Here is a 24428-nt window from a genome sequence, read left to right as displayed (position 1 = left end):
TAATTATTAAGAGATGTGAACATTAAAAATACAGACATGTTATCCATGATGACTGTCTGCAATTATATTCTAATCTCTACTAAATTGTATCTCAGCATCTTATTCCTCTTATAAGAACAGTGTCCCTGTGTGAGGCCAGTAATCCTGTCTCTAGCAGTGGCCAATAATGGTTTAGAGAAAAGTTTAACACAACAGCTATATATGGCATCTCCCTGAAGTAATCTTCTAGCATCCAAACATTTGTGGCTTATCTTTTTTTTCTTTTTCTTGCCATTTATTTTAATGGATTAAATCAAGTCTCTCCTCTTGACATAAACAGTATCACTCAAGGCAGTGGAAAACTTGAGCAAAAATAAATTTGGAGTCAATGAAGTTCCTCTGACATTCTGTTAAGCACTGAGATATATTTCCTCATAAGCTAGAATTCCTCTAGACACTAAGCATATGATATTTATGTCCTAGATAATTTACTCGATTTTGCAGAGGAATGAAGAAGACCTATAATTTCAGATTAGTTAACTGTGAGATTTCACAGACCTGATAATATTCTCATTTAAGGGATCAGCAATGTAATATTTGAAAGATTCTATAGATGGCAGTATTGGAGAAGAATTGCCAGTGGCTAAACTAAGCACTGTTTTCATCACAATATTTCTATAAATTTTGAGTTATTCAGCAGTTTTCTTTAGCAGGATTAGTTTGTGCCACATACTTTCATAAAATGTATTAAAAAAATTTCTTGACTTCAAGGCATCATAATGGAATGCTACTGCCTTTTTCACAAAGAAATAAGTTAATAAATAGATTTCTTCAACTATATATTAGTCTCTGAATTCCATAGCTACAAATACTGCCTGTCAACGTACAGCTCTTGAAGAAAAGAAAGCAAATGTAAAGAGCTTTTCATTGTTCTATCCTCAATTTAATGAGATACTTGTCAAGCAATAAAGCCATTTCCTTGATGAACAAATGGCAACTTCCTTTAGCCACGTTTATCAGCTCAAGTCAACTTTCTAGATATTATTCTGATGTCAAATTCCATTATTCTGATACAAAAATACAGCAAAATTTTGAAAATACCTGATAAACTGACAGAAAAGAAAAAAAAGTAATGACAATTCTGTAACTATTTAATCCGTCTTCATAGTCATGATGAATGAATGAAAAATGGAAGAAACTGACTTTTGAAATAATTTTTACTATAAAGATCTTTTTCTTTCTACATAGTCTAGAATATTACTTGACATATTTTGACTGCTATTGTAAGACAAATTAATTCACAGTATGATTTAGCTCAAGACTTTTACATGACAAGACACCTTACGTACAAACACTCAAGCACACATACATGCATGCACGCATATGTTGGATTTATCTGACAATGCAGTTAGATTTTCTGGCTTAATGCACGAACTATTTAATAGTTATTATTCTGAAACTTGTGTTTCTATGTTTAACCATTTAAACGACAACTGCAGGCACCTATTAGCTTGTTGTTTTGAGTCACAGTGACTATTGTGTTCTCTCTAGTCATTTAAGCAACATTGGTCCCATCAAGATTTCTTTTTCCACTATCATTTTTTGAAACCTTGTGGCAACACGAGAAAATCTTTAAATAGTAGCTATAGAAGTCATGTCCTATAAGGATAAAAGGTGCTGTTAAAGTTTTACCTAAAAAGCAATCTAAACTTTCAGATTTATCAGTAACAGTCCAGTAAATTTAATATTCATGGTAGGCACAAGAAAACATGCATTTGTAATATTTTTCTGTATAATTTAAAATGTCAAGTAGAATAAAGTGAGTTGCCTACTTAAATACATGCCATGGATTAATCGTATATAAACTCAAGTGGAAGGCATGCATGACAAAATGAAGGAATTGATATGCAATACAACAGTAATGCCCTCCACACCAGGTCAGCCACGAGTGACATGATGTCCCAATAAAAATTCAGTCACGCACTTATCATTCCCTCCAGCTACACAACTGAATAAGAACAAGATACAGCCAGCTAACTAGCACTTAGCAGGATGGCTCTAGAATTATTTTCAGACTTCTTCTATGAGCATGAATGATTTGCTGAAAATATGCTAGTTACCTTACTTTGTAAAGGTGTTCAGAGTTAGAAACTGTGTCAAGGGTAGGAACTGGTTTTAAAGGCAAGGCACCTAGATTTAAGTATCTACATGTGAGTTCAATATATAAGTTCCCGTTATGGTTGATGAACATCTAGTCAACAGAGTCAGTGAAGCTATTTAGCTGATAAGAAGCTTTTCCAAATGTAGATGCTTAGTGCGGTTTGAGATGCCCGGGCATTCAAACTTGTATCCAAAAGCATCCAGACAGGGTTCATAGATGTGGCACAGGACCTGTTGGACACCTGTGCCTTTCTGGGATGGCACATGAAGGTAAGGCAATAGAGGTTGTGAAAAAATAACAGTAGGTACCTACATTTAGGAAATTGAATGGAGCCTTGGAGGAGGCTACTTCAGGATAAGGTGAATCTCTTTCTAGATCTGTTGACTGTGTTGCATAGTGATGCTACTCAGTTGCTGAAAATAGGACCTGGTTACATGCTGCCATATATCCCTCACAGCTTCCACCTGCCAACTGCAGCAGGTCCTGTGTTTGCTGTTATACCAGCCAGGCCCATGTGGATGGCCTGGATACACTAAAGCATCTCAGTGGCAAGTGACAAACATGTTTAAGCAACTGAATCCTGTCTTACGTCACAGTTGACCATAACGGGTATTTTCATGCCTATAAATAATGTGTGTAGGCAGCTAAATGTAAGTGTCTTAATGCCAAAATTAACCCCTCCAATTTTATAGTAATCTATTTTCCTGACATAATTACTCTCATAAACACTATGCAGAATACCAGCTTTCTTATAGTTCGGTCCTCCTCAAAGCACACTTGCACTGTTGTCAGACTAAATCCAGTCCAAGATATGAGTAAGTGAAGATCTCAATTTGAAACTAGATTAACGAAGTTTTAGATACTTAATTCATTACCAATTGCTTTATCAGGCTGCACGGAGATACTCGCAGTCCCGCCTAATGTCCTAGTCTTTAGACAATTGAAGGCTTCCAGTGCAGAAATGGTCCCAGTGAGGGAATCTCAGACTGGGTGTTTCTTCTTGCAGGTTTCATCTTGAAAGCATCTTAGAGCATTTCAGTACCTAGAATAAGCTTACTACCAAAGCCAGGCATGGATTAAACATTTGTAGATTTTGTTTGTATCACATTTTCCTAATTGCCTAGTGATTAAGCATTCACTTTCACTATCATGATGCAAATACTTGAACCTGTATCTGTCATATCCTCAAAGAATATAATAACCACTGAACGATTGGGTATGTAAGGTTTTCTTTTTTTCCTCTATTGTCTAATGTCTTCTAGGAAATGTTTGTTTACTGAAATATTCATTGGACAGAAGAAATAGAAATTATGCATATCCTGGCTATAATATCCAGATCCTCAGATGCAGGAGAATCAGGTTCAGATTTCTGGTCCAATTGATTTCCTAGTACTGAGGTTTCATAGCTGCTCCCAGTACAATTTGCTGGCTCACATGACTTATTCTTAGGCACTCATCTCTTAATATGTGTTGTACTGAAAAACTGAGGTCTACTGTTTTGACTTTGGCTAGTAATAGCTATTTTAGGCTTTGGAAAGCCAGAAATCTCTTTAGGGATTTAGCCATATGCTCCTAGATGTTACTTCTTAGCTAATTAGGTCTCTCATTAGCTAACAGTGGAGATTACAACTCCACTGCAACAAAACCAAACAGAACTGTAGACTTCACTTACAAAATTGCACTCTTTTGTTCCAGTATTGCTCAGAATAATGATTGCCTCAGTCTCTCCTCTTCAGGGACAGCAAGGATTACTAATGGCTGCAGGTCTGGCAAAATTACCACTTTCATGAGTACCTTGTTCTAACTGTTGCATTCAAGTTGTCTTAATAATCGATACTTTTGTTAACATGCGCTACTTGTTACTGCACTAAAAATGGAAGTTGAACTGTACTTTTTCTTTTGCTATACATGAACTAGTTTATAAATTATGAAAAGTTAGCTCTTCAAAGATTAAATAAGTGATAATTCAACAGAAAAATACATTTCCATTTAGATAAGGTGAATTTTTTTTTTTTCAGCTTTTCCAAATATTTACACAGAAAAAAGAAAAATTGCCTATGCAATATCAGTAATCTTTGAGCTACAACCTTAAGCAAATTGCATCTTCAGATGAAGTTTACCATACAGCCATATTTGTCATTGTTTTCCAAAATGAAAAAAAACAACTGGTGGAGCTGCTTACTCTGTCTATGAAGGAATGAAAACACTGAAAATTTCTAACCATGGAGTTTAAAGCTTTCAGACAGGTGTTTATTGCTAATGACCTGTTAGAGTTGCACTGTAAGTGCCAGGGCCCTGAGCGCATCCTCCCGCCACTTCCTGAGGGTTTGTCTGCTTGGTCTCAGAGCCAGCTTAGAGATGGGGCTGGTGTCTGGTCTCGGAGACAGCTCTGCTGAGAAGCCCCAGCAGGAGCTTCCTCCAGCATTACTCAGGAGCAGCTTTTAAATAGAGGCTCCTGCCCTTGATCCCTCACTGAACTACACTGCAGCAGCATCACATCCATGTCTTGCCTGGCCACGTTGATCTGGGCTTGGACTCTGACCCACAGACTGACTTGCAGGCTTGACCTTAACACCTGCCTCATCACCGTGGAACTGCCTGGTCGTCTGGTCTCTGGAGCTGACCTGGCTGCTCCCCCCTGGGCCTGTCCTGCTCGCCTCACTCCAGTAGGGCCCTGGCTGGAGAGGCCTCTGCCCTGCCAGTGATGTTATATCACTCCTGGCCTCTGGCTCCCAGCTCCCAGCCCTCGGTAAGCTCCTTGACTGTAAGCCTGGCTTCTAACACCACCAAAACAAAACAAATACTGAGACAAAATTAAGGCTTGTGGTCAGGACAGTAGATTTATGGTGACAAGTGACAGAGTTCTATGAAAAAATCTTTTTTGATATATTTAGTTGCAAAAAGCATTTGAGAGAAGAAAAGCAAACTGATACAGCTAGTTAGTATCACAGACTGACCCATCCATCCAAACCATGATGTTTTGCCTTCCTCCAGTCATCAGGAACTTCCTGTGATCGCCATGACTTTTCAGAGCTTATTGATAGTGAGCAGCCTCATGGTGATAGTGGCCATTTCCCTCAGCACTCAGGGATGCATCCTGGCTGGCGCCCTGACCATGTGTATGCCTGATTGGCTGACGTGCTCCCAAATTCTTCCTCTGCCATAGATAATGTTTCACTTCCCCAAGCTCAGCTACCAGGGTCAGGGACTTGGGAGGCTTGATCGGGCTTTACCAAGTAAAAAATGAACCAAATGAGGCTTTGAGTATTTTGGCTTTTTCCACATCCTTTGTCACTAGGTCCCCACTCCTTTGAGGAGTGGCCTCACATTTTCCTTAGCCTTCTTGTTGGAAGCCCTTCTTGTTTCCCTTCATATCCCTTGCCAGTTTTAACCCCTGCTGAGTTTTGACTTCTAACTCCATCCCTGTTCAACTCCGGCACTGGCTCTGTATTCCTGCTGGGTAGCCCATCCCTGCTTCCACAGCCTCTGTGCTTCCGTCTTGGAGTTTGAGCTCATTTTTTTCATGTTGACTGTTTTACTTTTCCACTGCAAGTTTCCTTGACATGCTGAATAGCAAAATGGGCTTGCTGAAAGTTTTGAGGCAACAAGCTGCTTGAAGAAACTATCAAATTGTAATGCCATCAAAATGTAGACTGGGATGTGTACAAGCACTTCTGCTTCAGTGGTTGGAATTGAGCTGCAAGAATAACCTAGAAAGATTTGTTCATAACAACAGTTGAATAGGATGTGTGAGCATTACAGGGCTGATCAAATGAGGATAGCAGGAGGAACCTGAAAGGTATTAATGCGTAGTAGAGGGAAAGAAAAGCACACTTCAGCAATACTACTTGCAGGAACTTTGTGTTCCCATAGATCTAACTGGTCTAAAGGGATTTAGAGTTTGTCTTTGTATCATTTAGAAATACGTAGCTTCATCAGATACTAGTACTCAGCTTAGAAAAGTGAGTCATTAATCAGATACAGAACAGAAATATTTGCTTAAATGCCTGTTGTGCTTACAATGCACCACAGTGCTGAGCGCTCTAGCGGGTAATGTAATAGTTACACAGCACAAGTCCTACAAATCTAGGTTATAGGATTGGCAAAGGCATCCATTCACCTCATTTGTTTTAGAAAAGAGTTTCTCTGGAGTAAGCATATGTAATACAGGAACTGTCTTGTGCAAGTTTCGCCAAGCTTCTTATTTTCTCATCTTAGGTGGGAAAAAAAGGTTGTTGCCAAGAAAACAACAGTAAAATACCTCAGCATTTGACACAACATGTTAGTTTTGCATATGCCTGCCATAAAAGCAAATTGAAAAGCTTAAGTTGTCTTATTCTTCACCTTAAAAATTTGTCTATCTATAGATGCAATTTTGCAAAAATGAAATTTTGTATTAATCATCTCTGTGCACTGCAATACAGTTAGAGCATTCTGTTCTGAGATACAGGTGCACATTTCCATGTACCTGTCAAGTCAGATCTTTCCCATGCATATAAGCAGTACTTACAGGTTCTACAGAGAATTTACAAGCAAATTAGAAGTCATTCTAGTACTTCCTGTAGTTAGTCCTGCTGCTTTGTGGCAAAATATGGGTTTTTTTCTGACATTTGTTCAGGTATATTTATTGGGAATAAAAATTTCTTTACTGAAAGAGTGGTTAAACATTGGAAGAGGCTGCCCAGGGAAGTGGTTGAGTCCCCATCCCTGGAAGTATTTAAAAGACGTGTAGATGCGGCGCTTAGGGACATGGTTTAGTGGGCATGGTGGTGTTGGGTTGACGGTTGGACTCGATGATCTTAGAGGTCTTTTCCAACCTTAATGATTCTATGATTCTATAAAACCACTTTTTTAGCAAAACGGGAATAAAATATTTGCATCTTGGAATTTTCAGAATGAAGTCTATTAAATAGAGTATTTTATTTTATATCTATAAATCAGGATAATACCTCCTTTCTAAAGCATTCTGACATCTGCTGCTGAAGACGTGGGTGTTATTTTTTAATACTCTGTAATGTAAAGCCATGGATTTAATTCATTCTCTGAGTGATACTATAAAATCACCTTTTTCATCCTTGTTCTCTCTCTCTCCTCCAAGGCTTTTTATCATAGCAATCTTCCTTTCATATACCTTCCAGTGATAAGCAATGTAGCATTTCAGTCCTGCTGCAGCTGATCATTTTGCTTTCACACCAGTCATTGTCCATGCTTCCTTCATAAGCAGTAAAGAATTAACTACATTGACAAAGTGAAACTGAGTCTGACATGAAGACTTTCAGATGCCTAATTGTACACTTCACCTGGTATGACCTTTTAAGCAGCAGCATATTTTAATATAAGATTGACCGCTGTGGCACAGTTCCTCCATATGCAAGTCTTGCTGTGCAAAAATTTGCTAAGAGAAGACTGACTTCCAAATGATGCATAAAGCAAAAATGTCTATGTACAAAATGAATTATTATTTCTGATTTATTTTTAAATATGAAGACATAAGTATAGAGATTACATCTTTACCTACTAACGGAGAACATTGTCTCTTACCTACTGAAAAAAATTCAAGCACCTAACAGTCCATAGGACAATTATTAAGTATTATTTTGTCTTTTGTACCTGATAGTGTTTATAAGTTTTAGTGATCTAAATTACGTCACCTATTCTGTTTAGCAAGTTTTATTACTATTTATCTTCCAGGGTAATTGCTACTCTTAAAACTATTTTTATTTCTGTCAGCTTTTAAATATAGATGCCGGGAACTTCACATTTCTGACATTATGTAATATATTACTACAGACACTGCCTAGCCTTGATATCATAACAGCTATTATGATGCTTAGGATGGGAGTGATTTGTTAATGTAATGTGTTTGAATGAGAATATATACATAGGTTGAATAACAGCTCATCAAAAGCCTGATTCTGATCATTTGAGCATTTCATAAATCCATTATAATTGATATTCCAGAGTTTAAAAATTACTTTTAGACTTACTGAGAATTTGTGAGGTTAAATCCATACACCTTCCTCAGAAGTATTAACTGTAATCTAGTGGGGGAAGTGAACAAAAAGGCCAGCTGTATTGTTGCTACACATTCAAGACGCATCTTCAAGTCATTATGCTGATAACAGGTGAGAGATCTGGATCCTGTATAACGGTGCATCTGTCCGCTGGACACAGTCCACCAGGAACACCTTGAGCCCTATTCTGAGAGAGGTGGTGTGACAAATAGACAAATTACAAAGTCTGGCAGCATGCTGACTGTATACCAGTCTAATAACTGAGGCCCATCTGCAATAGGCAATACAAGGTGCAACTGGATGGCTGTGGATTCACGAGCAGACGCTATGCAGAAAACGAGTGTGGAAAGATAGCAGAAGGTTGCCTAGGAATGCACTGCAAGGACATCTTGAAGGTATTTTTGACTGAAAGCGAGTTACTATAAAACTATGAAATTGGGAGCACCAAAATGAAGACAGATTGCCTCAGAACAGAAACAGCGTAGCTTCAGCAGGAAAACTGTGAAAAGTGAGGGGGGCAGCACTTACAGTTCAGGAATTTAGTACTGCTGTTAACTAAGTAGTAAAAAGGGCATATCACACACAGGTCTAAATGTACCCTGCACATCTAAATAGCTTGACTTATTCCAGTGAACCCATAAATACAGCAAACTCACCACCACACGATAATGAATTAGCTAATAACTAACACAATTATATCTCAAATATGTAATGTCATTATAGTGGGGAAAATTGGAAACAGTTTGAAGTGACATAAACAGCATTGAAAAGTATAATCATTAATCAGTTGGCTGAAGGAAGTTTAACCAGCCCAATTTCTTAGGGGTATATGAACAATCAGCACTGAGGGAAGTGCTAAGACAGAATGATGAAGTTGTGTATAGCTCAAAAGTGTACATTTTATGTTCACTGTAATTGTGTGAAAGTGCTCCATTTCAGTATGATAGGACAATTTGAATTATCAAGCATCTCAGTATGATTATCCTAAAAACAAATTTCAGCAGCAATTAATGAACACATTCCACTTAAAATGTACATTCTTATGACACACAAAACAATTCATTAAAAATCCTCCACTAAGATTTTCATCTGTATGGTGAAGAAATAAACATTTATTCTGACTCCTGAAAAAGTATTTTGCGTTTGAATTTTTAAACAATGTAAAATTTACACTTATATTTATTTGAAAATGAACACTAACAAGATCACACTTATTTTGCATTACAACTACGGGCTTGATTGTTAATGAAAATAAGGCACATAGAAGACAAAATGGCATTGATTTGCTATTATCTAAGTTTTGTTCTGTATCTAGGTTATTTTTAGTCTTTGGAAAGGGAAGAATAGGAAGTATTATGTACTTCATTTATGAACTCTACAAAATAACTGTGGACAACTGGTGCCATAATAATGCAGTCCTCCCAAAATATCTTTCAGAAGACATTTCCTCTTGTATTTTTCAGATATTTCCATTAGTGATCCATCTTTCAGAAGTAATGAATCATCATGGATGTCATTTGCACCCTTTTATATCCGGCATAAGACCCATATCAAACTACAGTTTCAGCCTCTGTCTCCAGATGGTATCCTGTTTTACACTGCCCAGCATTTGGGTACTCAGTCAGGTAAGGGTATTCCAGCTTGCTGGTATGATACAACCAGGTACTTTTTTGAAAAAGAAAGGCAGTACTTTGAAGGGATTCAGGCATTCAGTCTCTGTAACTCATTGTCCATGGTGACTGGGTTTTGAACTGTGAATAATCAAGTTCATAAGAAAAAACATGCATAACAAAATTTTGAATTAGTCCAAAGCCAGCAAGTATTTAATGAAGTGGCTCGGGAAACAATTTTCCCCTGCAAAGTAACTGCAGCCAGCTTTTAAACAGACATTTACTGATACTGCTCCCACAGTTTCAGTGCAGCTACTCTAGGATTCAGAGTCTGGGGGTTTGGCCCAGTGTTTTAAAATGACCAAAAATGAAGTAATATGAAAACTGATCAAACAAGTTAAGCGAAAGTGAACAGACTATAAGAGAGCTAATGAGGTTCATTGGAAGTTTAACTTTTTATTATAAAATGCTGAAATCTTGCTGGTGCAGCATGCAAAACATACAAGTTCTGCATTTGACAGGTATACAGAGTGAAAAACAAATCTAGATAAAATACTTCTACTACTTATAAAAGTATTTTAAAGTTTACTGACTTAACATTCCTAAAACTTCATGGCAAGAAAACATAATTTGCTAACCAGAGTAAATACATTTTAAAATTTAGTCTTTAAGGTGTAAATTTTTTGTAATAATTTCATTAACATACTTCATGTTTATATTGCATTTATGTGGTGCCTTGCATGTTTTTAAACAGAAGCATTACATATCATTCATAACATGATCTTAGAGCAAATTTTCCACTTGTATTAAGTAGTACGTTATGCAAAAATGGGCCTTTGTATGACAGAAAAAGCACTTAACTATTTATCATGTATTTTTACGTTCCTTTGTTCAAAGCCTAAAGCTTTGAGACATTTCAATAAACGTACTCAGCCATGCATGCATATAAGCACCCATATGCACAATTTACCACCTTCTTATTCTGTACGCAGATGTTTTGACAGGCTGCTATTTGGTAAGACTGATAATATATTATACACTGCTGGCACCTCCTGTTTGCCTTGTTCTAATTACAACCACATACAGATAAGTAGATTCAAAGAAAAATATATGGAACATCTGTAATACAAATACATTTATTTGCAAAGAACTCTTCCTTCTACAATGAATCTTTTGTAATTCTATCACTTACGGGCCAATTTCTGAGATTCTCACTGAATAGTTCTCTCCTGTATAAACTAAAGCATTATATGGGCCATGAAAAATAGAAGAGAAAAAAGGATGTCTCTCAAAAGAATAGTCAGAGGTCATGGAAAGAGCTAACATATAAATAAATTAAATATCTCTTTGGAAGCATCAAAGAGAGTGCCAAGTCTGTTTAACTTGGGCCAGGAGTGGTTTAGCATGAGCATGCCCTTGTTCTATCGCCATTCATGAACGTTTAGTTTGCACAGGAAGGAATATTTTCTTTAAATCACTTTCTAGAATCATATCAGTTTCATTTCAAAATAAAAAACATATTGTATAGAGTAATTTAATTTCTTTACAAATTTCTTACTCCCATTTTCACTATCCTGAAGTTTTGAAAGATTTAGGAAAAGCTAATCGTCTAGCTCTTTATGTTTGCCTTCATATAATCCTGTCAAATCCAGACAGAATTAGACTGATGAAAGACTCAGAAGTATTCTTAGCAGCCAGCAGATGTGAAAGGGCTTTCTGTCGGGGATTAGTTTAGAAAGCACTTTATATAAAACCTTTCTTCTACACAGTTATGTAAGATTTAATAAATTGATTGCCGAAACCACAGGATTTTTTTCTAAAATTCCTTTTTAATAGGAAATAATTAGAACAATTTTTTTCCCTCACTAGGCAATGCTGGTTTTTTTAAAAGAAATGAGTTCTGACTATGCAGCTAATTCATCAGTGATACTGAGTTGTAGCATCTCACAATGGCAGTTATACATTGGCTTGGCTTGCCACCCATGTGAACACTACACTGGGACTTTCCCTTCAGGGGCATGCCCCCACCAAAAAATCCTCCCATCATTAAAAGAAAAAATCTTCAGTAGGTGAAGAAATAAACATGAGACTTCCATTGAAACATTTCCTTCTTGCTTTGTTCTTTTCAAAGAACATTACATGCACTTCTAGAAAGGGTGGATAGGTGGCTAAGTCTCCTTACTCAAAAGTTGATATGCTGGTTCCAGCCTCCACTCCCCTAACAACGTGATTACTTCAGTACACACATTTATACACCTGGCAAATCAGCATAAAAAGGAAAACTTCCTATGAATCGTAATCTTTTAGCAGAATTTCCTATAATTCTGTCAGTCATCAGTTTTCTTGCTTTGTCAGCTGTTTCTGAACGTGTATCATGACTTTAAGTCTGGTAGTATTAATTTCTGCAGCTCCTAAGAAAATAATTTCCAAAATTTTAAGTGGCTAGCTGTATTAATAATAAGCTGGGGGGAAGAAAAAAAAAACAACAAGTAAGCTGTGTATGCATATTTTAGTTTGGAAACTTGCAGACAGAAAGACAAGGGGGCTTTTTTCCCCCTCTTTGACTACTTGTTTTATGCCAATGAGGTAAAAATGTGGGAAGTGCAGACAGTTGTATGCACTGCTTCTGAGCGAGGTCTCTGCAAATAATACAGCATTCTTGTGGAGTTCAGCAGCGTCGGTAGAAGGCCAGCCCACTTCACATTTTCTCATGTGCAGTATATACCATTTCTACCAATGAAAGTGTGAGAGCCCCATTGAATAAATAGCCTTTAATTCAGACAGGGTTTGCTGGATGCCCATCAACTGCTTCAACAATATATAATTCAGTCCATTTACACAGCGACCACTCTATATACTTGAAGGCCTTGGCACTCTGGGTAAAAGGCAGTAAGAAGCATTACTTTTTCGTTGAGTCATAGTATTACTGAAGCTTTACATTTGTTTGTGAAGGTGGAATATGCTGTAGACTGTCTGTACTATTCCAGAGTTCAGGCCAGGGTGATGGAAATGTTTGCTCCCTGATGAGATGAGAAAGAACAGTTATGCTGAGTGACTAAGAAGGAAGTCAGGTTAATAAACAGAACGGGATGACTCATGCTAATTTTAATACTCAACATTTGCAGCACCAGTGCTCTGTCTCTCTTTAACAGGATTATGTTACCTACCTGGACTGAAAAACCTCAAAACTGTAACTCCTGATATTTGAGCTTAAAAACCTAAAGCATGAAAACAAGAGAGCGCCAGTATGGGTGTGTGATGCCTGCACAGTTTTCTAAGACATTGTTTATGGTGAAAACTGAATCATGGAATTGGACTAAAATCCTTTGGAAATATTCAGAATTTCTAGAATACCCACAAGGAAGGGTATTATCCACCCACTTTTAGAAGAGAAACTTAAGAGTGGTTAAGTCTTCTCTCTTGGCAACCATGTTTCCTTAGCTGATAGGGTCATAATTTCTGCTTTGTTACTAGTTTTGGGATCATTTGTATGGACTAAATTAGCAGCACAGGAAGCAGAACTGCCAGCTATCTGTGTGACAGAACAGTCATCCCCATTGTCCTGAAATCTGTTGCATATGAAGTGTTGTTGCTACCCGTTTGCCACTGGCAAGCAAACACTTGCAAAAGGCTGGCAAATTGAGGTTGCTCAAGGAAGGTGACACCTTCTAGCTGCCAAAATCTGCCATGGTGACAGCAGTGACTAAAGGAAGCAGAAGAAGTTTCTTCACCAAGGAGAGCAGCATTTTTGAAAGGTGAGGCTGAATGGTCTAACCTACAAATAGATAACCGCCCACCCCTTCTAGATGCATTAGCATCACTCTGTCTGCAGGGTTGTTCTGGATCCTAGCTATACCCTTCTGCTCTGGGATGGTGCTCCAAGTGGAAGCTGGAATCTACCTATTGCCACAGTGATTTTTACATGGTTTGAGAGATTTACAGGCTTGGCTTCATACCTGTTCTCAGTTGTGCATTAGCTGTGAGATGCAGCTCCATACATGGAGTAGAATCATTTTGTAATAATCCATGAAACCATATCCTACCCATGGGTAGCTCCTGTAAGTGTGCATTAGAGGCACTGGCTATGGTGATCACTAGATAAAAGATAAAATTACAACAGCTGCAACAAGCTGCTATAACCTGTCAGCTGACTGATACCTAACTGTGTGCATGCACTCAGACCATGGCAAAGACAGAGTCAATGTTAACAAAACCCTAAAGACAAGGAAGGCAACAAAAGATACAGATTAAGCTGAGAACAACAAACTTCAACCACGCTGACTTATTATTGGCTAGCAACTAGCAGCAGAGGCTGCAGAAGAGCCGGAACAAGGCTCATCTCTCCTCTCTGTCCTTCGTTCCCTTGTTCTATCTGTTTATAGCCCTCCCTCTTCTGCTTTGCTTTCTTTCCTTGGCCCTGGGCCGCCTTTTGGCTCCTGGAAATGTTCAGGAAACCAGCTGTGAAGGACAGCTACTGGTCAGTTAGGTTCTCTCTCATGTGGAGACCAGAGTGCATCACCTTCTTTGGCCATAGAGTAGAGTACAGCCATTCAGCTGGAGGCTGACATGGCTATTTCAACTCCTACTAGACAAGAAAAGTTCTGCTCCTGGACAAATACATAAAGGGTCATAGCATAAGAGGACATGATTTGGGTCCATGGAAAATCATACAGGATAGCAGGGTGAAAGGAAAACTGTGAAGAACAGGATGATGAAAAAAGGAAGAATGAAAGCAATGTGAACCGAGTTCAGCAAGGCAGGAAAGAGCAGTGAGCAAAGATACATCTGCAGCTATGACAGTTACAGGATGCGTTCAGCGTGATTACTGAGGCATTCCTGAATTTGTTCTGTTTCAAAGTCGTTGTAGCATTGCTCACGTGCATGTAAGTGGGTAGCTTGCCCATGAATTCAAGCACAGTTCTAGTCAATGGATGGGGGAAGAAAATAGAATTGTGTCAGCCCAGTGAAATATTTTTTGGGGGGTTCTTTTTAAAAGACAAAATATCCCTTAATAGCCATGCAAATGCGATCCAGAAAACAGTGAAAGAGAAGGGTTGTTGCTTCCAGATTCACACATTCCAAATTATATATCCTGTCTAATAGGCAGAAGAAACAGCCTTGGACCTTTTAAACACTTGAATTTATTGACTGACAACCTCCTAAACAGCCTGAAGTTTAATTCGGAATCTGTCAGGGAGTATGGCTCAGTTCTTCGGCGTTCATCATACACACAAGCTGGCAACTTGTCAGAAGTTACAGATTTCTTTTTAACTTAATTTTTTTGGTTGCAAAGTTACAGACTCCATTGCACAAATGCCACCTAAGTGCAATCCTAGGTCTGGACAGATGTCTTAATTTTGATCTGTGCACAGAATGACTCCCTTCTTGCTCGGGGCTTGAATTCAGGGAAAGAGTTTAATCAAATGGCAAAAGAAACCCCAAAAACAAAAACAAACAAACAAAACCCTGGGCAACCTGATCTAGTTGAAGATATCCCTGCCCATGGCAGGGGGGTTGGACTAGATGACCTTTAGAGGTCCCTTCCAACCCAAACTATTCTATGATTCTATGTATCATACCAACAAGAGGCAATAATACTGTTGGAGACACAGGCACTTTATTATGGTGGCTTAAAGAGGTCAACTTAGAGTGAAGATGAGCACATTCTGAAACCAACCTACAGTAAGAGAGTTCCCTTTCATTAACTGGGAATGATTCCTGTGAATGTTACTGCTTACGAGAGTATAAGGTTCAAATGTTCACTCTGTCACCAAGATGGTGCCAATGATCAATAAAGGTTTCTGAAAAAGAAGGTGGAAGGAGGCAGGGGGGGGAATGCTACCTGATACCACAATGATAGAAACTGATATTGTGGCCTTGAGCTAGAGGAAGGAAAGGTGAGGTAAAAGCAACAGAAGGCATAGACTGAGGCCAGCAAACATACATCCAGAGATGCTGTCTCAGGGCTTCGAAATGGCTGACAAAACCAAGACTATAGGTGTTCTGTAACCAGGAAACCGCTGCCTAGAGCTCTTGAGACACCTACCCTGCAGAAGCTGCTGAAGCACTGAGCTCATCAAAGCCTCTGTCCCCAGCAGAATATCATAGCATAGAGGCTTCTGCTTAGTAACACAGGATGAGAAAAAGGACAAGCATAGGATGTCTTACAAGTCTTTGTAAAGGACTATAGACCTTCAGGAGTCCAGGAACTAATCAGTGAGTTCTGAGCAAACAGGGAGTCTTTAAAGAGACTTGCATCTCTGTATCACTGGGGACATGACAACAGCATCAAAAATGTGAATGCCACTGACTAGAAGACTGCATCCACTGCTTCCAAAGTTACTTAAAAGGATGTTCTGGAAGCTCCTTTGGTCTTAAAAACTAGTGGGAAATCCTGCTTATTGTCAATTTGCAGTGAAGTGTAGGAATAAATTCAGGTCTCTAGCAGGTAATAAAGGCTTTGCCTTATACGCATACACGCGGAGCACAGGGGTAGACTTTGAGTCACTGTGGAGAAGAGACCCTGAAAGAGAAATGTGAAAAATACCATCTGGGATACCCTCCCTGCCCATGGTCTGTCAGCCTAAAATCCTCTGACATTGTATTCTGTCCTCCTAGGAAATACATCGGCATTAGGCAGATTTGATAGTGAAGGCAGTAACTACAGAGATCTTTGCCCAACACAGCTGTGTAAATTCAACACTATTGCATTTGTTATGCATGGTAATGCTTCTGGCATGAACAGGACATCTCAAAATAGAGTGCAACATTCCTAGCACGCATTTCCAACTGTACAAAGCTTTGACATACTATGATGTAGATGAGTTTCCTGTGGTAACATAAAAACATGGTGACCTGACACTGCTTAAACATGATCCCCTCTCAAGACGGGGATATACAGACACACCTGCATGTCTAGATAAAGACTGAACACGAAAGGGCATTGTCACCATTTGGGAGAATTTAAAACTTGATTGTGTGACTGTAACCAACTTACTTACAGACTTACATACTCATTCAGAGTAGTAGCAAGCTGAAAATTTTTGTGATGCATTCAGAATCCATCATAAGAAGTCATATAAGCAGATATCATCATGGATAATCCAGATCTCACAATAGTAGTTGGATGTACCTATAGGAGACTTTTCATTAACTCCCAGTTTTTGGAACTGACTGCTCAGGACATAGAGTTGACTTGGCTTCTGGGAATGCTGACATCTGATATGGGAGCAGGTGAGACTTGTGCACATTCATTATGAAAACCTGAAAATTAAAGTGATGAAGAAAATTTGATACCTGTTTCAGAGTGCTGGCTCCTACTATGGAATAGAGACAATCCACCCTGAGGTGGAGCAACTTTGACCTTCAGACATTTGGTGAAAACGCTGAACTAGGGTTTGCAAGTAAAAGTGCCATTTTAAATCCAGAATAGTTCCTTCCTTAAGACAACACCTGCTACAAAATCCCCTTCCCCTGAGAAGACAAGGAAAAAATCTTTTAGCATTTGGGCTATAAAAACCCCCTTTTTATTTTACTGAAACAGGGAAGATGACAGGGGCAGGAAGGTGCATCAGAACAGAACTGAGTGCTGTAACCACTGAAGATATTGTTCAACACCCAGGGTCCTGACATGTTGCAGTTTCAAGCCACAGCTAAGCTACAATAGCCTATTTCCAAAGAAGATTCAACCTTATTGAGACAGATTGCCTCACACTTCCTTGCACCCCATCCAACAGGTTGGGCCAAGGCTTGTGTGCACAACAAAATCATGACTGTGAGTGCCTACCTCAGGAGTCTCTCTGCTTTTTTTGTGACACTACTGGTGCGGATAAATAGTCCATATTAGATGAGATGCTAATCTAAAAAGCTGGAAGCAAAGTTGTGTGTCCTGTACGTATTTTCTAGAAAGTAGGGATCAGCTATAAAGTCTAGTCCTGAAAAAACTGAGGATGTCATCTCCTTCATGCTTGACAAAAGCAAACTTCCTCAAAAGGTCCTTGGCCCCAGTTAAGGTCGTATGGGACAGGTTTGAGTAATGCTCAAACTGAAACAGTGGAAACCACCTTGCTTCATGGTCTCCCATACTGAGACTGCTGAGAGGAGAAATTCAGTGGTAAGAATGCTGTTTGTTTAAAATGGTGATGCAATTCCTATGATGGCATAGGGCTGCACAGGCTTCAGCTGTGCAACTTGTCCCTCAGAGACAGGGCAGATTGAGGTCCCTTGTTGAAAATGTCATTGGCTGCTGAAGTGAAGAGGAACAAAGACAAGCCCATAGGTTGCCTTCACTTTGAGAGGAAGTTTCATGGACACTGAGCACACAGCACCTTACATTAGAGCCCTAAAATGTTTTCAGCCAGTTGTCCCTGAGTAGTACCTATGGCACAATAAAACTTCACGGAGAAATACCGAGCTGAACCCTGGGATCAACGTCCACACTATAAAATTTATCTCAATACACTGCTGTTCTTGCCAAAGACTAAAATAGCAGTATGTGTGAAAAGAGAGGATCTAACCAGGGGAGTAAGAAAGTGCCTTGAGAAGCTCAGGGAGAGTTGAAATTGGAAAGTTTAATTTTTTTGTTCACAACTAGCAGAAAAGAAGGTTACTCCCATTTGAAGAGAGGCCTCAAATCTGTGCTAGAGCCTAATCCAGAGTACTCAGCCATAACCTCTCTTTACACTGTAACTGTGCAGATGCAGTAACACAGATTTGCTCTTGTAATAAGACTAAATAAGACTCCAAACCTCACTACAAGTACATTAGCAACAGACATCATTGGGCTTGAGTCAGAAGCACTAGGACTAACTGCTGAAACTGCCCACTTTTTCCTTGATGTCACTGAAGCACTATTCTCTAATGTCATCTCAGACAAATCATTGTCAAATGTGCACAGCTACCAAAAAACTTCCCTGCAGGCCAGGAAGTCTTGGAGAACTTCCAGCTTCTCCAGCTCTTGATCAAAAGACAGATGAGCAAGCAACCCTAGTCAGATGTTTTCCTTCTTCCTAGACAGCAAAGAATGAGTACTCATGTCCTTATGCAAGCCTGCATGTCTGTGTAGGAGAGGGCATTGAAGGCTGCCAAAGAGGTAGTTCAGAAACTTTTTCTGATGCTCCTTTCTTACCCTAGGATTGAGGTCCTGATAAAAGAAATAGACAAGCAGGTTATGCACATTGCTCAAACAAGTAAGCAAGATAAGTGCATTCAAACTATGCACGGAAAAATTAAGCAAGCTTAAAGCCACATCACTGAGCAAGAGAAACCACAAATGAATTATATTTATTTTCTAAAAAAAAGCAGAAACAAACAAGGTACTAAAAAAGAACACTAAATGCAGGGAAGTAAAACAGATCATCACAACTGGAACTAGCAAGCTAGAAGGAAGTGCTCTGCTATCGCTGGACTGGAGCTGAAAGAAGGAAGAGCCGCCTTCTCGTTCTTCCCATGGGTGTCTGGGGCAGGGAAGGTGAGGCACAAAGCATGTGCTCTACAGCCACTAACACAACTGAAACATCTCCACCCTGCCTGAATGGGAACCTGAACAATTGCTGAAGAGAGAGGCATAATTTTAGTAACTTTCACAAGCCTCCAGTAAATTAAGCCATTCATTTTTAACTTCACTAAGGGCAATGTAATTCAAGGATTAGAAATATCCAAAAATTAAACCCCCAAGAAAGCAAACTTCATCATTCTACTAACAGGTCCACCCTTACGAATGCCGAATCTTTAAGGAAATTTTACTTTCCAAATTTAGAAGTATTTCTTCATTAGTAAAACACTACATGAAACTTCAGTTTTACTGGTCACTATTAAGAGAAAGCTTACATTCAAATTTAACAAGCATATTTATCAATTTAATTGATAAACTTACTTTAAAAAAATCCAACCACCTTATGCCTACTATTTCCAAAAGCAATATAAAAGTTAAATTGCACAGGCAAACATAAAAGTTTGAAAATGTGACTTTCATTTGCAGACTCTTCTGCTGTCCTCTTCTGCCTCCCTGTCACCTTCCCCTATCAGACTCTCTCTCTGCCCTTACATACCTTCCTTCCAGCTCCCGTTTCCTAACCTTTCCCCGCTTTTCTTCTTCACGTTTGTAAATATAGTTTGAAGTGGTACTCTCTCTCCTTTTATATTGCCTGTAAGGCCAGAAACACTGACAGTACAAGAAAAGATAACTCCCTCCTAATACTTCCTGTCATGGAGGCCTCCAGAAGAACAATTCAATAAAAAGCTTATCTGTTCCTACAGCTGTCAGATTATTAAACCCAAAACATCCCCATTGCAAAAAGCAGCTTCGGGGAAAGCAGAGTATGTTTGGTGCTGACAAACCTTCAGTGCATTAAACTGACAAATCCATCAAGCCTTTATTCAGCATATGGAAATTGAGAGTATTCTGGCATTTGTAACTTGGCCAAAACTTGATTCTTTTTCGTGCAAACACCAACTCACATTCCCCGGATGCCAAAGTGATCCTGTTTCCTCCTACCTCACAGTTATCTAGTCTCTGCACCAAAGCAGAGCTTTTCAGAAGGTTGGGCTTTTTACTTTGAAGCAAACAGGAGCTCAGTTTCCAATAATGAAAGAAAAAAAAAAAAGGCCACGAGAAGCTCATCAGGGAACATTTCCCTTTGTGCGATTTAGATATGATGATGGTACAAGGCTATAGAAAATAAGTTACTGAACTGGGGAAGTGCAGGCATGAAAGCATCAGGATTATGAACATGCTCTTCTTCAGTGTGCTGCCTCTAAAAAGTAAAACTATTTTATACTGGTTTTTTACAGGTGACTTTCTATGTATATCATTAGTAAATGGATTTATACAGTTACGCTACAATCTCGGAGACAAGACAGTCATCCTACAGACCTTTCAGAAGGTCCATGCAAATGGAAATACGTGGCATTCACTCAAAGCAGGAAGAGCTGGTAACGAAGGCTACCTGGACCTGGACGGTATCAACATTACTCAAAAAGCTAGTCCTGGAATGAACGTGCTAGACACGCACACGGATTTTTTTGTTGGAGGGGTATCCTCCTTAAACCTTGTTAATTCCATGGCAGTAGAAAATGAACCCACAAGTTTCACCGGTTGTGTACGAGAAATTGTTATAAACAACAGGGAACTGAAGCTTACCGTGACTGACCCCAAAGGTGGAGCCAATGTTGGCGACTGTGACGGAACAGTTTGTGGGTACACAGTGTGCAAAAATAATGGAACGTGTCAAGTTGAAAACTCAGGCTTTTCTTGTTCTTGCCCACAAGAGTGGATAGGGAGCACATGTGAACAATCTATTCACTGTTCACAAAACAGGTGTGGATCTCAAGCTCTCTGCATTCCTCAACCTACTTCGTTTTCATATATCTGTGCATGCGCACTAGGCTGGTCAGGTAAGTACTGCGATAGCAAAATCAAATTTTTTATAGCAAAGTTCGTCGGCAACTCCTACATCAAATACACAGATCCTTATTATGGAAAAAGAGACCTCCAGCATAGCCGCATTTCTTTAAATTTTACTACCAATCAAACTGAAGGCTTAATAGTATGGATGGGAAAAGGTGAAGATGAAGATAATGATTTCCTTGCCATTGGTCTTGCCAATGGAACATTGAAAGTTGTGATTAATCTTGGAGAAAGAATCTCTGTTCCTCTAATTCATAGCAAATACTCCACCTGTTGTGACGAAAGATGGCATTTCATTACTGTAGTTCAAAACGAAACTTGTATTAAGGTGTATCTGGATGAGGAGCTAATTCTTTTTGAAGATATTGATCCACAGAGAAAATACACTGCTTTAAACTATGGAGGCATTTGTTATTTTGGTGGGTTTGAAATTGGCAGGAAAGTCAATATAGTCACTACAGGGCTTTTTCAGAAGGAATTCGTTGGTAAAATTAAAGATGTTGTGCTCTTCCAAGATTCTAAGAAGATTCAGCTAATGAAAGCAGAAGGGTATAATGTTTACAATGGAAATTATGGAAATTAATTGAAAAACTGTTTAAGACTCTTTAAAAGTGATGAATTCCCTTTTCCTCCTGTTTCTTGTGTTAGCTGGCAGTGTAAGCTCAGAAACCAACACAAGAAAGCACTTAATAAAATTGTTCCCAACTACTTCTGTTTTTTTTAATGTTTTTTTTAATATATAAAATGCGATCAGATGTTTTACTCATAAAGTTACTTATACATACTCTTTAGTATTTACTTTAAAATAATGGCAAAGTCTGCAGTATTTTTCTTCATTGTGCTGGAAATAGTTTTGTAGACAAATAGGTAGTAATTAGCTTATAAAGCCAACCGTCACTCCAGTATCAGTTGTTTGTTGCTCCATGAGGACAACTTACCTGTTTCTCCAAAACTCTAGAATTTTATTAGAATGCAGTTTCTCTTTTATAATTTTGTAATATTAAAATCAAGTGTAAAAACTGAATTGGGGGGGAGAAAAGGTGTACTTGGGGCAAAAAGCGCACGTTTATGTAATGAGAATTTTTAAAATCGTAACATCTGTAATTACTTCTTAAGTCCACAAAGGTAATGAAGTTGTTCTCCCTCCCTTCTGAGTCTCTATCCATCAGGTATGTATTTATGTAAAAGGGTAGAACTTAAGCCTGTCTTCACACTAAAATATTACAAAGAATGATTTTAAGAGCAGAAAAGGAATTTTACTTAGTTACTGAACAGATATAAAATATGCCTGCTGTTTTTCTCCAGCAGAGGTCTCCCCTGTTTGACTCCATGAAAACTTTGTTTTAAACATTCACAACTGGAATGCGGGAATGTGGCAGTCTGCCTACAAATAACTTCTGTTCCTAACAGCTTAAAAACTAGAAACTTTAAGAACTGCTTTGCTTTAGCTATACCTTTCTGGCTTATATGCCCCTAAACGAGATTTTGAAATTTTACTAGACAAAGGTTTTCACCACAGTAAATTGAATTTCCAGGACTACATTTTTCGTGACTTTATAATCTCAAAAGTAAATACAGCTCTTCATACATAAATGTAAAAACGCTATTCCTTCTGAAAAAGCTCAGTTATATTCTAGTTTAGTGAGCAATAAAAACAAAATAAATCAAGTTACATTTTAATGTGCTTAAACAAATGATTTATGATGGTATCTACATTTTTCATTTGACTGATGGCTTACTGTATAAGTAAAATACTTAAATAAAAAAATAGTGATCGATGCCTATCTTTTCCTTTTTTCCTTTACTATTGCTCAAAAGTACATAGTAAACCATCACCTCCTTGCATGGAAATTCTCCGAATACAAGCCTTCACTGGGTACCCATCAGAAACAAGTAACTATTTCAGATTTTTTTTTTTTGTCTTTCCATAAAGCAGTTATGGAGCAGAGACAACAAGCACAGTAAAACTAGGTGACACGTGTTATTTGCCACATGACCATAATTATTACGTAGCAATGAATGCACTGCCAAGTCAGTTACAGATGACTTGAAGATAACTAAGGTGAGGGGGTGATGGAACTACCCCGAGATGTTTTAATAAGGATCTGCAAACATCTTTGTGAGGTTCTTTCTATCTTCTTCAGCTGCTCTGTGCCCTCAAGCGATCAGCCTGATGCAATGGAGCTTCTTCCCCTCTTCCCAACAGGCAGCTCATGAAGCCCACTCGGCATTTGAGCTGGCTCCAGATTCTTCTCCTCTTCCAGTTTGTCTTAGGGCGGCCTTTTACAGCCATGTGATGCTGGGGAAGGGAGCATATTCAGGGTTTATCCTGTTCTCCCTGGGGCTCCTGGCGTACTGCCAGTTCCTCATCAGTGCACACTGCTTGTTGTGGCCTGAGCAGCGATTCAGTGTAAAACAAGTAACAAGTAATCGGAGCACTCCCAGCTACCACGAGTGTTGGAAGGAGAGTGACTGAAGGCAATGGAGAAGACAACATCCTTTATTCCTGTAGTAGCAGGATTTATTCCCATTACACTAACTCAGATTCTAGGACCAAATCCTGGAAACTGTCGCTGCTTGTTAATATAAACTCTTAATAAAACTCTCCCTCAAGAGCTGTTTTACTGTGGCTCTCTTCGGGTTCTACATACAAGAGGCAGGTAGTAAAGCACTTGGCAAACTTGGAAAATGTTTACATATTCTTTCCAAACAAATTATTTCTGGTAGTTCTGGCAGAAAGCATTCTCGTCCCTTCTGTAAAGACAGTTGTAATTTTCATTGCTCCCAGTTTATTTTTAGAGCACAAATGGATGTGAGAGACGGATCGCCAGGGCACCAGGAGTAGACCACTTTTGAACAGGTCAAAAGAAAACCTTCACAAGCAGAGCTGCTGACATAAAACTTACTCCAAACACCAGAACAATGCTTTGGTGCACTTCTGTCTCTAAAGAACCCTGATGTAAATATTTAAACAACGCAACACGTGCATAATACCACCAGATATATTCAATGGCACTACTGCTATACAGATCATGGAATTAATTTGGAAAAGACTAATTTAATCACATCATGTTATCATGCTATAAAAATTAAAAAGTTTAAATATTGCTTCTAGTGACTAACAAACTGAGGATTTTTTCTTTATGAATCTTCTCAACTATGAATCTAAGAAACATTACTTAATAAAAGCCTAACACCCCCTTTGTTCGGTGCAAGATTTTTAATTTTAGTCAATTTGACCATGAAGCTACCTGCAA

At 38.7% G+C, this 24428-nt stretch overlaps 1 protein-coding gene across 1 annotated transcript in view; it reads left to right on the top strand.

Annotated features, from left to right (window-relative positions):
- The window catches only part of EYS (eyes shut homolog), a 1011092-nt gene extending 989238 nt beyond the window's left edge, over positions 1-21854 (top strand). Inside the window, exons 47-48 of the mRNA XM_076332996.1 lie at positions 9618-9779; positions 20556-21854. Coding sequence (XP_076189111.1) covers positions 9618-9779; positions 20556-21754 — 1361 coding nt within the window. The 3' untranslated portion in view covers positions 21755-21854. The remainder of the gene's footprint in view (positions 1-9617; positions 9780-20555) is intronic.
- Positions 21855-24428: the final 2574 nt, after the last annotated feature.

This window comes from Aptenodytes patagonicus, chromosome 3 (genome assembly GCF_965638725.1).
Source record: "Aptenodytes patagonicus chromosome 3, bAptPat1.pri.cur, whole genome shotgun sequence".
Classification (NCBI taxonomy): Eukaryota; Metazoa; Chordata; class Aves; order Sphenisciformes; family Spheniscidae; genus Aptenodytes; species Aptenodytes patagonicus.
The sequence above is the reverse complement of the archived record's forward strand: the minus strand, read 5'-3'. Positions and strand labels throughout refer to the sequence as shown.